Source organism: Hyperolius riggenbachi, chromosome 8 (assembly GCF_040937935.1).
Source record: "Hyperolius riggenbachi isolate aHypRig1 chromosome 8, aHypRig1.pri, whole genome shotgun sequence".
Lineage (NCBI taxonomy): Eukaryota > Metazoa > Chordata > Amphibia > Anura > Hyperoliidae > Hyperolius > Hyperolius riggenbachi.
The window spans coordinates 137,399,055-137,417,036 of record NC_090653.1 but is presented as its reverse complement, the minus strand read 5'-3'; the positions used below and the strand labels follow the sequence as shown (position 1 = coordinate 137,417,036).

General features: G+C 44.3%; 1 protein-coding gene across 5 annotated transcripts in view; it reads right to left on the bottom strand.

The window, feature by feature from the left end:
• Window positions 1–17,982, bottom strand: part of SMARCA1 (SWI/SNF related, matrix associated, actin dependent regulator of chromatin, subfamily a, member 1) — a 254,961-nt gene that overhangs the window by 156,514 nt on the left and 80,465 nt on the right. For all 5 annotated transcript variants that reach the window (XM_068251160.1, XM_068251157.1, XM_068251159.1 and 2 more), the window contains one exon: window positions 10,718–10,897. In XM_068251160.1, coding sequence (XP_068107261.1) covers window positions 10,718–10,897 — 180 coding nt within the window. The remainder of the gene's footprint in view (window positions 1–10,717; window positions 10,898–17,982) is intronic.

Here is a 17,982-nt window from a genome sequence, read left to right as displayed (position 1 = left end):
CTGCTTAGCCCTACATGTGTGTGAGATAGCTACACCTCTCCCTACGATTCACATATTAGGGAGGTGAGGGATCAGTGAGAACCCGAGCACACCTGTGGGGCATGTGAGTCTCCCACACTGACTCATGGGGGGCAGTCTCTTTACGTGTATTGTATATTAGGTGTTGTGCACTTTACAACTGTTGACCTCTAGTACCTCATAGGGCTGTCCTTTGAACTTAGATTAGTAGTACTTTCCCCTGGTACTTCTTTTGGAAACGTTTGCGTTTATCCTTGCCAAAAGAGTGAGAGTTGCTTCCCAAGCCAAGAGCACTTCACCTGACTCCACCCACCACTCCATAGAGAGTTTAATGCTTTGTGGTCAGCACTGCAGCTGTACAGCTCCGCAGTCTTTTTCCATGTCCCTGCTCAGTGTGTAACAAAGCATTAAATCCCTTCCAAAATCCTCTCCAATGCATATATATAAAACAAATGTATTTTGTCATCATCTTGCACCTCCTGGAATAAGAAAACATTTTAATCATTATTTTATAAAGACTGATTATAAAGAATAATAAGTCACTGTTGGGCTGCTGGACTACTGTGCTGGAGCAAAGAGCTTTTCTCTCAGCAGTAGAGATCCTCCTTGACATGTGGCTGGTAATAAAATAAGGAGAGGAACTTTAACAACAACCTGGATCCTGCTCTGTCTAAAAAATGGTGCTCAAAAGAAAAAAGGATCTACAGAACCCAGCCAGGAAAATGCAAGTGTGCAATATACAAAAAAATGTGGATTTCTACTGAATGCAAATGTAATTACCATATGCATTCAAATGAGAGCTAAACTAGGCCTTTAAAGAGAACCCGAGGTGGGTTTGAAGAATATTATCTGCATACAGAGGCTGGATCTGCCTATACAGCCCAGCCTCTGTTGCTATCCCAAACCCCCCTAAGGTCCCCCTGCACTCTGCAATCCCTCATAAATCACAGCCACTCTGCTGACAAACAGCTTGCCAGAGCTGGCTGTGTTTATCTCTATAGTGTCAGTCTGCTGCTCTCCCCGCCTCCTGCAGAACTCCAGTCCCCGCCTGCATCCTTTCCCTCCCTGCTGATTGGAGGGAAGGGACGGGGGCAGGGACCGGAGCTATGCAGGAGGCGGGGGAGCAGCTGAGACTGACACTACAGATGTAAACACAGCCTCACAGCACGGCTGTGATTTATGAGGGATTGCAGAGTGCAGGGGGACTTTAGGGGGGTTTGGGATAGCAACAGAGGCTGGGCTGTATAGGCAGATCCAGCCTCTGTATGCAGATAACATTCTTCAAACCCACCTCGGGGTCTCTTTAAAGGTAAATAAATACAATAGCCTCCATATCCCTCTCATTGCAGAGGCACTATTACACAAGCAACCCACTTCACAAGATGAAATATCTGGTCACCATTATTAAAGGAATGCAGGCATTCAAAACCAATCTATCTTTCCTCTGCCTCTCCCAGAACTAAAAAGACTGGTTATTTTGTCTGAATTCATGCCTATGAATATGGACATGCACAGGGTGAGTAGGGAATAGGCAACATCTCAGGGGGAAATCACAGCAAATGATACAGGTTTTCAGGCTAGTCTGATTGATCCTACCCCCGAGTGCCATCTATCAGCAAATAGACAAAAGTTTATCCTTCAGTTACTTGTTGTGGCCTCATCACTATCATAGATTTTATTGAACATGTTTCTGTTTTCATGAACAAAACCAAGGCTTTTCTTTCCATCGGTTTTCTGCAAACTCTTTACATGAACAACACAGAGGGCTTCAGGCTACAAACTCTTCCGAAATATAGCAATAGATTTCAGGCCAAGAGATTCTAATGAACACTATCAGCCTATGTTATTCATAGTTTATGCTAGTGTAATGGCATTTTATTTTTAACTGAACTTTTCTGGTTATTGCAGTTCATAAACCAAAATGCTAATTGGTACACTGGATGCTTGTATATACTGTATGCAATATTATACAAATAATATAGCAGAGAGTGAACATTAAATGGACACTGGGGACCAGGAAAAGCTTTGCATTATAAACATTGATTACTGTATAATGCATTTTGTATTGAGTATAGGCCACTGGAGAATATGTTCTTCAACAATTAGTAATTTGGCTTAATACAGGCCAGTCTGCTGAAATACTGAGAGAGGAGCATACCATAGTGATAGGTTATTTAAAGAAAGAAGCAATACTTGAGAGATAGGATCCAGGGAGGTAGTGGAACCTCCAGGCAAGAAAATGTGAGCACACGTATCCAAAAGGAAACTTGAGAGCCACATAGACCATAATAGTAATTGCAGCTATAATAGCCAGTGAACAGTTTGGGTACGGGAGATGACGAGCACTGGGGCAACAGATGGTGTTCAAAAACAGCTTCCATCATAGATAGCGACAAAGGGGGAAGTTACTGGGTTAGTGTAAGGAGTAGGTGGGGGTAGGTTAGTGTTAGGCTTAGATAGCAGTAGGTTGGCAGATTTAGGCTTAAATAGCGGTAGGTTAACTCATTAGGCTTAGATAGTTGTAGGTTAATGTTAGGAGTAGATAGAGGGATGCTTAGTGTGACAGGAAGGTTAGGTAAAGAGATAGCAGCTTCACTTGGCAGCCACATTTCCTTGGTGGCCATTTTTTATAGATGCCCTCTGGGAAACAAAAAACAAAAAGGAGAGATACCAGTAGCCAATAGAGCAATATGCTGGTACACTAGAATAGGATAGAAGAGAAGTATACTCACAATAATGCAACACCTGCAACCACTGTAAAGGACTGTGGGTTATCTGTGGTCATTGCATCATGTGATGGCCATTAATGTCATGTGACATAGAGCAACAAATAGCAAAGCATGAAATCCCCCACCCTGTCATAATAAAAGGCTGACGAAATAAGATGCAAAAAGATCACCCAAACTGGGGGAGACCTGTTGGAGTAGTACAGTATTTTCTGGACTTTGAACCCCTTGACAATGGGGCAAACTTTACTTATTTTCTTTTCTGAAATATATCTGTAACATCTGTGTAAGATGAATACACTTTTGTGAAATAACCAGTATTTTTCTGAAATGGCATACATAACTGCATTTATTTAACCACTTGAGGACCACAGTCTTTCTACCCCTTAAGGACCAGGCACTTTTTTTCCATTCAGACCACTGCAGCTTTCACGGTTTATTGCTCGCTCATACAACCTACCACCTAAATGAATTTTGGCTCCTTTTCTTGTCACTAATAAAGCTTTCTTTTGGTGCTATTTGATTGCTCCTGCGATTTTTACTTTTTATTATATTCATCAAAAAAGACATGAATTTTGGCAAAAAAATGATTTTTTTAACTTTCTGTGCTGACATTTTTCAAATAAAGTAAAATTTCTGTATACATGCAGCGCGAAAAATGTGGACAAACATGTTTTTGATAAAAAAAAACCCATTCAGTGTATATTTATTGGTTTAGGTAAAAGTTATAGCGTTTACAAACTATGGTGCAAAAAGTGAATTTTCCCATTTTCAAGCATCTATGACTTTTCTGACCCCCTGTCATGTTTCATGAGGGGCTAGAATTCCAGGATAGTATAAATACCCCCCAAATGACCCCATTTTGGAAAGAAGACATCCCAAAGTATTCACTGAGAGGCATAGTGAGTTCATAGAAGATATTATTTTTTGTCACAAGTAAGCGGAAAATGACACTTTGTGACAAAAAAAAAAAAAGTTTCCATTTCTGCTAACTTGCGACAAAAAAAATGAAATCTGCCACGGACTCACCATGCCCCTCTCTGAATACCTTGAAGTGTCTACTTTCCAAAATGGGGTCATTTGTGGGGTGTGTTTACTGTCCTGACATTTTGGGGGGTGCTAAATTGTAAGCACCCCTGTAAAGCCTAAAGGTGCTCATTGGACTTTGGACCCCTTAGCGCAGTTAGGCTGCAAAAAAGTGCCACACATGTGGTATTGCCATACTCAGTAGAAGTACTATAATGTGTTTTGGGGTGTATTTTTACACATACCCATGCTGGGTGGGAGAAATATCTCTGTAAATGACAATGTTTTCATTTTTTTTACACACAATTGTCCATTTACAGAGTTATTCCTCCTACCCAGCATGGGTATGTGTAAAAATACACCACAAAACACATTATACTACTTCTCCTGAGTACGGCGATACCACATGTGTGGCACTTTTTTGCACCCTAACTGCGCTAAAGGGCCCAAAGTCCAATGAGTACCTTTAGGATTTCACAGGTCATTTTGCGACATTTGGTTTCAAGACTACTCCTCATGGTTTAGGGCCCCTAAAATGCCAGGGCAGTATAGGAACCCCACAAATGACCCCATTTTAGACAGAAGACACCCCAAGGTATTCCGTTAGGAGTATGGTGAGTTCATAGAAGATTTTATTATTTGTCACAAGTTAGCGGAACATGACACTTTGTGAAAAAAACAATTAAAATCAATTTCCGCTAACTTGTGACAAAAAAATAAAAACTTCTATGAACTCACCATACTCCTAACGGAATACCTTTGGGTGTCTTCTTTCTAAAATGGGGTCATTTGTGGGGTTCCTATACTGCCCTGGCATTTTAGGGGCCCTAAACCATGAGGAGTAGTCTGGAAATCAAATTCCGCAAAATGACCTGTGAAATCCTAAAGGTACTCATTGGACTTTGGGCCCTTTAGCGCAGTTAGGGTGCAAAAAAGTGCCACACATGTGGTATCGCCGTACTCGGGAGAAGTAGTACAATGTGTTTTGGGGTGTATTTTTACACATACCCATGCTGGGCGGGAGAAATAACTCTGTAAATGGACAATTGTGTGTAAAAAAATCAAAAGATTGTCATTTACAGAGGTATTTCTCCCACCCAGCATGGGTATGTGTAAAAATACACCCCAAAACACATTATACTACTTCTCCCGAGTACGGCAATACCACATGTGTGGCACTTTTTTGCACCCTAACTGCGCTAAAGGGCCCAAAGTCCAATGTGTACCTTTAGGATTTTACAGGTCATTTTTGTTTCAAGACTACTCCTCACGGTTTAGGGCCCCTAAAATGCCAGGGCAGTATAGGAACCCCACTAATGACCCCATTTTACAAAGTAGACACCCCAAGGTATTCCGTTAGGAGTATGGTGAGTTCATAGAAGATTTTATTTTTTGCCACAAGTTAGCGGAAATTGATTTGAATTGTTTTTCTTCACAAAGTGTCATATTCCGCTAACTTGTGACAAAAAAAAAAATCTTCTATGAACTCACCATACTCCTAACGGAATACCTTTGGGTGTCTCCTTTCTAGAATGGGGTCATTTGTGGGGTTCCTATACTGCCCTGGCATTTTAGGGGCCCTAAACCGTGAGGAGTAGTCTTGAAACCAAATGTCGCAAAATGACCTGTGAAATCCTAAAGGTACTCATTGGACTTTGGGCCCCTTAGCGCACTTAGGGTGTAAAAAAGTGCCACACATGTGGTACCGCCGTACTCAGGAGAAGTAGTATAATGTGTTTTGTGGTGTATTTTTACACATACCCATGCTGGGTGGTAGAAATATCTCTGTACATGACAATTGTTTGATTTTTTTTACACACAATTGTCCATTTACAGAGAGATTTCTCCCACCCAGCATGGGTATGTGTAAAAATACACCCCAAAACACATTATACTACTTCTCCTGAGTACGGCGATACCACATGTGTGACACTTTTTTTGCAGCCTAGGTGCGCTAAGGGGCCCAACGTCCTATTCACAGGTCATTTTGAGGCATTTGTTTTCTAGACTACTCCTCACGGTTTAGGGCCCCTAAAATGCCAGGGCAGTATAGGAACCCCACAAGTGACCCCATTTTAGAAAGAAGACACCCCAAGGTATTCCGTTAGGTGTATGGCGAGGTCATAGAAGATTTTATTTTTAGTCACAAGTTAGTGAAAAATGACACTTTGTGAAAAAAACCCAATAAAAATCAATTTCCGCTAACTTTTGACAAAAAATAAAATCTTCTATGAACTCGTCATACACCTAACAGAATACCTTGGGGTGTCTTTTTTCTAAAATGGGGTCACTTGTGGGGTTCCTATACCGCCCTGGCATTTTACGGGCCCAAAACCGTGAGTAGTCTGGAAACCAAATGTCTCAAAATGACTGTTCAGGGGTATAAGCATCTGCAAATTTTGATGACAGGTGGTCTATGAGGGGCCGAATTTTGTGGAACCGGTCATAAGCAGGGTGGCCTTTTAGATGACCGGTTGTATTGGGCCTGATCTGATGGATAGGAGTGCTAGGGGGGTGACAGGAGGTGATTGATGGGTGTCTCAGGGGGTGATTAGAGGGGAAAATAGATGCACTCAATGCACTGGGGAGGTGATCGGAAGGGGGTCTGAGGGGGATCTGAGGGTTTGGCCGAGTGATCAGGAGCCCACACGGGGCAAATTAGGGCCTGATCTGATGGGTAGGTGTGCTAGGGGGTGACAGGAGGTTATTGATGGGTGTCTCAAGGTGTGATTAGTGGGGGGAATAGATGCAAGTAATGCAATGGCGAGGTGATCAGGGCTGGGGTCTGAGGGTGTGGGCGGGTGATTGGGTGCCCTAGGGGCAGATGGGGGTCTAATCTGATGGGTAGCAGTGACAGGGGGTGATTGATGGGTAATTAGTGGGTGTTTAGAGGAGAGAACAGATGCAATGCACTTGGGAGGTGATCTGACTGCGGGTCTGCAGGCGATCGGATGGTGTGGGTGGGTGATCAGATTGCCCGCAAGGGGCAGGTTAAGGACTGATTGATGGGTGGCAGTGACAGGGGGTGATTGATGGGTGGCAGTGACAGGGGCTGATTGATGGGTGGCAGTGACAGGGGGTGACAGGGGGTGATTGATGGGTGATAGGTGATTGGCAGGTGATTGACAGGTGATCAGTGGGTTATTACAGGGAAGAACAGATGTAATTAATGCACTGGTGAATTGATAAGGGGGGGTCAGAGGGCAATCTGAGCGTGTTGGCGGGTGATTGGGTGCCCGCAAGGGGCAGATTAGGGTCTGATCTGATAGGTAAAAGTGACAGGTGGTGATAGGGGGTGATTGATGGGTAATTAGTGGGTGTTTAGAGGAGAGAATAGATGTAAACAATGGATTTGGGAGGTGATCTGATGTCGGATCCGCTCGCGATCTATTGGTGTGGGTGGGTGATCAGATTGCCCGCAAGGGGCAGGTTAGGGGCTGATTGATGGGTGGCAGTGACAGGAGGTGACAGGGGGTGATTGATGGGTGATAGGTGATTGGCAGGTGATTGACAGGTGATCAGTGGGTTATTACAGGGAAGAACAGATGTAATTAATGCACTGGCGAATTGATAAGGGGGGGTCAGAGGGCAATCTGAGCGTGTGGGCGGGTGATTGGGTGCCCGCAAGGGGCAGATTAGGGTCTGATCTGATAGGTAACAGTGACAGGTGGTGATAGGGGGTGATTGATGGGTAATTAGTGGGTGTTTAGAGGAGAGAATAGATGTAAACAATGGATTTGGGAGGTGATCTGATGTCGGATCTGCGGGCGATCTATTGGTGTGGGTGGGTGATCAGATTGCCCGCAAGGGGCAGGTTAGGGGCTGATTGATGGGTGGCAGTGACAGGGGGTGATTGATGGGTGATAGGTGATTGGCAGGTGATTGACAGGTGATCAGTGGGTTATTACAGGAAAGAACAGATGTAATTAATGCACTGGCGAATTGATAAGGGGGGGGGGGTGTCTGAGGGCAATCTGAGCGTGTGGGCGGGTGATTGGGTGCCCGCAAGGGGCAGATTAGGGTCTGATCTGATAGGTAAAAGTGACAGGTGGTGGTAGGGGGTGATTGATGGGTAATTAGTGGGTGTTTAGAGGAGAGAATAGATGTAAACAATGGATTTGGGAGGTGATCTGATGTCGGATCTGCGGGCGATCTATTGGTGTGGGTGGGTGATCAGATTGCCCGCAAGGGGCAGGTTAGGGGCTGATTGATGGGTGGCAGTGACAGGGGGTGATTGATGGGTGATAGGTGATTGGCAGGTGATTGACAGGTGATCAGTGGGTTATTACAGGGAAGAACAGATGTAATTAATGCACTGGCGAATTGATAAGGGGGGGTCAGAGGGCAATCTGAGCGTGTTGGCGGGTGATTGGGTGCCCGCAAGGGGCAGATTAGGGTCTGATCTGATAGGTAAAAGTGACAGGTGGTGATAGGGGGTGATTGATGGGTGATTGATGGGTAATTAGTGGGTGTTTAGATGAGAGAATAGATGTAAACAATGGATTTGGGAGGTGATCTGATGTCGGATCTGCGGGCGATCTATTGGTGTGGGTGGGTGATCAGATTGCCCGCAAGGGGCAGGTTAGGGGCTGATTGTTGGGTGGCAGTGACAGGGGGTGATTGATGGGTGATTGATGGATGATTGATGGGTGATTGACAGGTGATTGACAGGTTATCAGGGGGGATAGATGCATACAGTACACAGGGGGGGGGGGGTCTGGGGGGGGGGTCCTGGGGAGAATCTGAGGGGTGGGGGGGTGATCAGGAGGGGGCAGGAGGCAGGGGGGGGATAAAAAAAAATTAGCGTTGACAGATAGTGACAGGGAGTGATTGATGGGTTATTAGGGGGGTGATTGGGTGCAAACAGGGGTCTGGGGGGTGGGCAGGGGGGGGTCTGAGGGGTGCTGTGGGCGATCAGTGGGCGGGGGGGGGGGCAGATCAGTGTGTTTGGGTGCAGACTAGGGTGGCTGCAGCCTGCCCTGGTGGTCCCTCGGACACTGGGACCACCAGGGCAGGAGGCAGCCTGTATAATACACTTTGTATACATTACAAAGTGTATTATACACTTTGTAGCGGCGATCGCGGGGTTAACATCCCGCCGGCGCTTCCGTATGGCCGGCGGGATGTTACGGCGGATGGGCGGAGCCAGTTGCCGGGGGAAGCGCGCGTCATCAATGACGCGATCGCTCCCCCGGCGTAGCAAAAGGACGCAGCGCCTTAAGGCGTATTGCGGTCCTTAGGGGATCCACTTTGCCGCCGCCCATGGGCTGTGGGCAGTCGGCAAGTGGTTAAACAGAATTAGCATACTACAATACTTACGTATAACCTTGTATATCCTGTATACAAATACCAAGAAGGTTAAGAACAACATTAAAGGTACAAAGTTTTGACTGTGGACTCTTACAGATAAGTCTTACTATAGCTTATAAATGGACAGCGCAAAATGGCAGAATTCAAACATGCTATATGTTGCATAGCTGTTTTTCTCCTTTATGTAATTGCTAGGACTGAGTAATTAAAAAAATAAAAGGAACTATGCTTGCCTACAGCCTAGTCTATAGCGATGGTCAATTAGATACAAATACATCCAAGTTGATGAAGGTTTATACAAATGTGCATGCAAATATATGCAGCTTGAAAATTGACCAATCGAACAAGGCCGAAGTGAAACTCAATTTGTCCATTTTCAAGCTGCATATATTTGCATATAGAATTTGCATAATCCTGCATTACTCTACACTCTACTAGTACACATAAATAACCTGTGTTTGGCCACTTCAGCCACCAGCTGGTATTGTGCTAACGACAAGTAAATATGCAACACCTCCTTATTTCAAACTCGGATCACTGGGAGAGAAACACATAATAGTTTACACAACTACCCCTCTTCTCACTAAGAGGTATGAGACATAATCTAAAGGTGCGTACACATGCACGATTAGGGTCACCCGAAAGGATCGGGACACATCATGCTGATAATGGTCCTACATCCTAGCAAGGCCTCTGTGGTTATGATGGAAGGAAGAAGAACTACAGTGCAGAGACTGATGGAGGTGACTCCATCGGACGTGGTGAGGAGGAGGACACTGCGGTAAGGTGTTACTTGAGCGTCGTTGTCACTAAACTTTCGTCATGCCCCATCTTTAGCCCACACCAGTGGGGCTATATAGATGATAGATCGTCAGCCAAAACCTAACTTAAAGAGACACTGAAGCGAAAAAAAAATGATGATATTATGATTTGTATGTGTAGTACAGCTAAGAAATAAAACATTAAGATCAGATACATCAGTCTAATTGTTTCCAGTACAGGAAGAGTTGAGAAACTCCAGTTGTTATCTCTATGCAAAAAAGCTATTAAGCTCTCCGACTAACTTAGTCGTGGAGAGGGCTGTTATCTGACTTTTATTATCTCAACTGTAATTGAACTGTTTACTTTTCCTCTGCTAGAGGAGAGTTCATTACTTTACAGACTGCTCTGAAAGACTCATTTTGAATGCTGAGTGTTGTGTAATCTGCACATATTATAGAATGATGCAATGTTAGAAAAAACACTATATACCTGAAAATAAAAATATGAGAATATTTTCTTTGCTGCTAATCTTCTAGTAATTATTCATAGTACACAACCAATTCATTATATCATATATTTTTTTTCGCTTCAGTGTCTCTTTAAGTAATGAGTAGCAATCAATTACTGCAATCATTAGATGTGGTAGAGGAGCTTATTTGATTCTTCTAAAATTGTATTTGTATATACATACAGACCAGTCATGCTAATGTGTACTGCTTTTAAGGCTGAATCCAGAGTTCATCTTTAAGCTCTTGGTATACAGTGGTGAAGCTTTTAATAGTGATATTTTTAACTTGCTGAAATGTTTATTCAACAGCTGTTGCATGTTTATATACTGTGAGCATTTGTCAAAAACACTGTAAAATAATTCTTACCCGCTCGTTTTTGTCACCAATTAAACAAACTGCACGAAGCGTGGGTACCCATCGCTTAAACTCATTCATCCAGTTATGTAGAGTTGATTTTGGCACCAAAACCATGTGTGGTCCCGGAATGTTCCTGTAGTGTTTCAGGTAGCCCAGCAAAGCAATTGTCTGCAGCGTTTTACCCAATCCCTAAAATATATTAGGATTAGATTAACAATTTGAAAAATAATATCTAAAACAAAGAAATGCACATTGGTTTACGCTGGGTGTTACTTATAATCTAATATTACTGTTCACTGAGACAGTAAAATAGCCAATACCTTCCCTGCCACTTACAGAGTTGCTGAAAGGAGTATGATGAGAAGAGCTGGGCACAACCAGTCATATATTTTGGTACTGTCCAAAAGTACATTTGCATCAGATTAAAGATTACATGTTTGATTGAATTTTAATAATAATGGATATTTTTATTTTATGCTATCTAAGGTGGCACAGCATACAAAGAAAAATGCTTTGACTCTATTAAAACCTACCTGTGAGGAAAAAAAGTTCCACATTCCCTTTCCCCATGCTCCTTACCGCTACTGATCCAGTGCTGGGACCCTCCGAACATATTCAACAAAAACATATTTGACAAGACCACACAGGCACAAGTACAGCCAGTGTCTGCGCAGTAATGCAGAGTTGCGTCCCCCTCTGTTTAGTAGCAAAAGTTTCCGGTATTCTCCCACAGGTCGGCGCCCTTTGACCCGGACATACACGTCTACACATGCGCAGTGTGTCAGGTCGGCAGGTTGTGACTGCACTCCTCGCTAGTACACATAGAAGCAGATGAGCGGGGAACGCAATCACAAAAGGCTGACCTGACATACTGTGCATGCGTAGCCATGTATATCCAGGTCAAAGGGCACCGACTGCGCTAACCGGTGGGAGAATACAAAATACTTTTTAACCTATGAACGGAAGGGTACACAGCCACAAGGGAGGTGCAGTAATAGTCTGCACACCTCCCCGGACACTAATATAGCATCCAACTTTTTTTTTTTATCTCAAAAAGTTTTTTATTGGTTTTTGAATATAAAAAGCAGTAAAACAGTGCAGTATCAAAATGTGTTTTACAGATAACAACCTAGTGCAAATTTAAATAGAACTTGAGGTACAGCAAAATCTGCAAAGGCAGAAAATATTACATATGAAAACATTTTGGACGTCAGCAGCACTATGGCGTCAATTACTGACATCCCTAGTGAACATTAAACTTAATATAAAAGTGCTTGGAAAAAGGAAACCACCACGCAGAGTCGGTGGCTCAATGATCTTGACAGTTTGTACCTTTCAAATTTTTGTGTAGACCAGGGGTCGTGGGGGTGTTAGATGTTAGCCTTATGAACCGACCCGTGGGCTACTCCATGAGTATATCTAGTGTTATATAAATAGTTTAATTCTATGTCAGCATCCAACTTTTAATAATGATTCAATTCAGGTATCCTTTAACCACTTGAGGACCCACCCTTTACCCCCCCTTAAGGACCAGCGCTGGTTTGATTGATCTGTGCTGGGTGGGCTCTGCAGCCCCCAGCACAGATCAGGGTGCAGGCAGGGAGATCAGATTGCCCCCCTTTTTTCCCCCCTATGGGGATGATGTGCTGGGGGGGTCTGATCTCTCCTGCCTGCTGTGGGTGGCGGGGGGGGGCACCTCAAAGCCCCCCTCCGCGGCGAAATTCCCCCCTCCCTCTCCTACCTGCTCCCCCCCCTGAGATCCGGGCTGCACAGGACGCTATCCGTCCTGTGCAGCCAGTGACAGGACGTCCCCTGTCACATGGCGGCGATCCCCGGCCGCTGATTGGCCGGGGATCGCCGATCTGCCTTACGGCGCTGCTGCGCAGCAGCGCCGTACAAATGTAAACAAAGCGGATTATTTCCGCTTGTGTTTACATCTAGCCTGCGAGCCGCCATCGGCGGCCCGCAGGCTATTCACGGAGCCCCCCGCCGTGATTTGACAGGAAGCAGCCGCTCGTACGAGCGGCTGCTTCCTGATTAATTAGGCTGCAGCTGGCGACGCAGTACTGCGTCGCTGGTCCTGCAGCTGCCACTTTGCCGACGCACGTTATGAGTGTGCGGTCGGCAAGTGGTTAATGTGACCACAAAAGTTTTGGGATAGTGTTCTGTGGACTGATGAAACAAAATTAGAACTATTTGGGCCCATGGATCAACGCTATGTTTGGAGGAGGAAGAACAAGGCCTATGAAGAAAAGAACACCTTGCCTACTGTGAAGCATGGCGGGGGTCAATCATGCTTTGGGGCTGTATTGCTTCTGCAGGTACAGGGATTCTTCAGCGTGTGCAAAGTACCATGAATTCTCTTCAGTACCAGGAGATATTGAATAAAAATGTGATGCAGTCCGTCACAAACCTGAGGCTTGGGAGATGTTGGACCTTTCAACAGGACAATGATCCCAAGCATACCTCCAAGTCCACTAGAGCATGGTTGCAGATTAAAGGCTGGAACATTTTGGAGTGGCCATCGCAGTCACCAGACTTAAATCTGATTGAGAACCTCTGGTGGGACTTACATAAAGCAGTTGCAGCGCGCAAGCCTAAGAATGTGAATGAACTGGAGGCTTTTGCCCATGAAGAATGGCTAAGAAACCCGTAGATCGCTGCAAGACACTTGTGTCAAGCTATGATTCACATCTAAAAGCTGTTATAACTGGAAAAGGATGTTGTACTAAGTACTAAGAATGAATGTCACTTGGGAGTTGAATAAAACTGATAATGATGTGAGCACATTAAAAATGTTATGTTATATTTGTCTGACTTACAAGTGCCTCTTTGATTTAATTGTAAACAAGATGATTGAAATGATCAAAAACAATGTCAAGCTGGCCAAAACACTCAATTTCAGTGGGGGTTGAATAATTTTGAACACAACTGTAACTTATCCACCCCCTCATTTGTTTAATCAACTCCAACACTTCATGATCATATGTATTTTTGCACGCCAGATGAGTCTGCCAATCACTGCATCTAAAAAAAACCTAGTTTAAAGAGACTCCGTAACAAAAATTGCATCCTGTTTTTTATCATCCTACAAGTTCCAAAAGCTATTCTAATGTGTTCTGGCTTACTGCAGCACTTTCTACTATCACAGTCTCTGTAATAAATCAATGTATCTTTCCCTTGTCAGACTTGTCAGCCTGTGTCTGGAAGGCTGCCAAGTTCTTCAGTGTTGTGGTTCTGTGATGAATCTCCCCCCTCCAGGCCCCTCTCTGCAAACTGCCTGTGTGTTATTTAGATTATGGCAGATTCTCTCTTCTCTCTTAACTTTTACAAGCTGGATAAATCGTCCTCTGAGCTGGCTGGGCTTTCACATACTGAGGACTACAGACAAGGGCAAAGCTGTTTGCAAGAAGAAAAGAGCAGCCTGAAACTTCAGTGCATGAGAGCAGAAGGGGGAAAGAAACACACAACGATCTCTTGAGATACAAAAGAAAGGGTGTATACAGCCTGCTTGTGTATGGATGTATTTTCTATGTGTGGACATGCTGTACAACAACCTACTTCCTGTTTTGGTGGCCATTTTGTTTGTTTATAAACAAACTTTTTAAAACTGTTTTTAACCACTTTTAATGCGGCGGGGAGCGGCGAAATTGTGACAGAGGGTAATAGGAGATGTCCCCTAACGCACTGGTATGTTTACTTTTGTGAGATTTTAACAATACAGATTCTCTTTAAAGGATAAATCAATTAGGGATAAGTTGGAAGAGATGCCGGTTAAGACTTCGGTATACTGCCTGTTGTCTTTTGAATGGATACATATAGTATCTGATGAGGGCTTGTGGGTCTTTGTTATCAAGAAGACTTTTGCTTGGATCATAGGTTTATTCGTCAGGAAATCTTATCATATGGTAAAGATCATATGGTAAATCTTATCATATGGTAAAGACTAGCCTCCTTTTCAAATGTAAATTCCCCAATTTGCTAGAAATGCAATAAAGAAATAAGTACACTGATTTATAAAATGTAGTTCTCATTCCAACCATGCCAGACATACGGAAAGGATACTGTACAGCCCTCTATGCCCCAATGGTCCCCAGCTACTTCAGCCTCATAATTAAAAACTTGGGTTTTGCCTAATACCAACACAGTGACCAATTTTGGTCTGCGATATACAGTGGGATGCGAAAGTATTGGCAACTTTGTTAATTGTCATGATTTTCCTGTATAGATTGTTTCCTGTATGAATCGTTACGATAAAAAATGTCAGTTAAATATATCATATAGGAGACACACGCAGTGATATTTGAGAAGTGAAATTAAGTTTATTGTATTTACAGAAAGTGCACAATAATTGTTTAAATAAAATTAGAAAGGTGCATAAATTTGGGCACTGTTGCCATTTTATTGATTCCAAAACCTTTAGAACTAATTATTGGAACTCAAATTGGCTTGATAAGCTCAATGACCCCCGATCTACATACACGGGTGAATCCAATTATGAGAGAGTATTTAAGGGGGTCAGTTGTAAGTTTCTTTCCTCTTTTAATTTTCTCTGAAGAGTAGCAACATGGGGGTCTCAAAATAACTCTCAAATGACCTGAAGACAAAGATTGTTCCCCATCATTTTTTAGGAGAAGGATACCAAAAGCTATATCAGAGATTTCAGCTGTCTGTTTCCACAGTTAGGAACATATTGAGGAAATGGAAGACCATAGGTTCAGTTCAAGTTAAGGCTTGAAGTGGCAGAGCAAGAAAAATCTCGGATAAACAGAAGCGACGAATGGTGAGAACAGTCAGAGTCAATTCACAGACCAGCACCAAAGACCTACAACATCATCTTGCTGCAGATGGAGTCACTGTGCATCGTTTAAGCATTCGGCGCACTTTACACAAGGAGATGCTGTATGCAAGAGTGATGCAGAGGAAGCTTTTTCTCTGCCCACAGCACAAACAGAGCCGCTTGAGATATGCTAAAGCACATTTGAACAAGATAGCTTAATTTTGGAATAAGGTGCTGTGGACTGATGAAACTAAAATTGAGTGATTTGGGCATAACAAGGGGTGTTATGCATGGAGGAAAAAGAACAATGCAATCGAAGAAAAACACCTGCTACCTACAGTAAAATATGGTGGTGGTCCCATCATGCTGTGGGGCTGTGTGGCTAGTGCAGGGACTGGGAATCTTGTCAAAGTTGATGGACGCATGCAGGCACGTGCAGAGGGGGGTGCTCTGGGTGCCCAGGCACCCCCCTTTTTTAAATCTTCAAAAAAGGCCCCTCTCGAAATGCAAAATAAGCTCCGCCCTCGACCACGATAAGCCCCGCCCACTCACGGGAAGCTCCGCCCCCACCTGGGACACTTTCCGGTTAAAGCAGTAGGATTAGCCATACTATTCCAGGGAAAAAAAACACATATATAAGTAGATAAATACTTGATCTACTTACATAACACATGAATTGTACTGTCCACCTTTTGATTTCAGTGAATGTTATATAGTAAATGATGAGAATTCTGTTCCTGGTGGGGGCCATGTCTTTTGCCCACAGTAAAGGCTAACTCGTGATGTCATTTCTGCCCTTTACTTTTTTTCTTGTCTCCTCCAATCGCTGAGTCACCTGAGCCTTGCTTGTAAACACAAGTGATTAGGGGATTAGGTTTCAGATAAGCAGCAGGCAGGGAAATAAAGAGAAGGGGAGGAATATATTATAGATAAAAAGAACCCCCAGCATGCAATTCTTTGGCACCCACTACTAAAGAGCCAGTCCTCCTAAGGTATATGATAACTCCAAATCATAACAACAGAAAACGTTTTGAAAGTTTTGAATGCAGGATTAGCATCTTTATCACTTAATACACTCAGATAAGTTGCTGTTGAAATTTGATTTTTATGGTGACGATACCGCTTTAAGAGGCCCAGACAGGAATCCTAGTGCGGCATACTGACCTCTCCCTCCACCTAGGACCCACCATACTGACTTTTACCTCCCCAGCACCCATAGTGACCTCTCCCTCCACCTAGTACCCACAGTGACCACTCCCTCCCCTAGCACCCACAGTGACCTCTCCATTCACCTAGCACCCACAGTGACCCCTCCCTCCCCCAGCACCCACAGTGACCTCTCCCTCCCCAGCTCTAGCAGTGATCCTCCCTTCCCCAGCACCCACACTGACCTATCCCTCCCCCAGCACCCACAGCAGTGTTCTCCCCAGAGCCTATTAGCCGGGCGGAGCGCCCACCTGGGTCTCTGTTCCCGCCCGGCTGATTTGATTAGCCTCCGAGTATAAAAGCAGAGACTCTTTCCTCTGCGTAGTTTTGAATCAGACAGGCAGCGCTGAGTGCAGAGACACATCTCCGCCCTCCTCCTCAGCTCCTTCCTATCAGCAGCGAGGAGGGGCGGGGGAAGCTCCTAGCACAGATGAGTCAGACCTGGTGAACTTTGCTAGAGCCGACCATAGAATAGAACGTACGGATCTATAGCTATTCCTTTTGGTGAGTCACCCGATCTCTCCCAGCAGTGGACAGAAGCTCTCCTCCTTCTCAATTATCTGTGCAGCAGATACAAAACCCCTTCCCAGCTCCTTCCGTTCACAGGAATGTCCGGAATACTCAGATAAGTGTGGCTCATTAACATATCAAGACGCTGGTCATTCAATGTGAAGGGAGAGCTAATGAGTGGTTTACAGGGCTGTAATATGAACCTGGTGCAGCATTCACTCTGCCCCCTGCACTTCATGCCAGACTGACATCTTTTGTGTCAGTGATTGTTTAATCACTGTGATATCCAGCTCTCAGTATGGGCAAATATGAATGGCAAAAAGTTCAATGGCATTTAATAACACATTTAGCCTGTCTTATCTCAGCAGTTACAGTAATTTAGGTGGAAAAAGCCATACGTACACTGAGTTCAGCCAGAATATTTGTATACTCTCATATCACTGTACTTTTTGAACTAGCATGGTTTTTGCAGTCTCTGGAGTTGTCACCACTCTGTTGCCTGCCTGTGTGATCAACTTTAAGAGAACCTGTAACAAAAGTTCCCCTAGGGGTACTCACCTCACTAGGGGGAAGCCTCAGGGTCCCAGTGAGGCTTCCCTCTCCACTGTAGCTGCGGTGAATCCAGCGCTGGCTCCCCCGCAGTATCTGGCAATCCTCCCTCGACAAGCGCCGATTTATTTACCTTTCCTGGCTCTAGTGGGGGCGCTGTTGCGGCTCTCAGCATGGAGATAGGCAAAAAAGCCAAACTCCGTCGGGTCCGCTCCACTGCGCAGGTGGC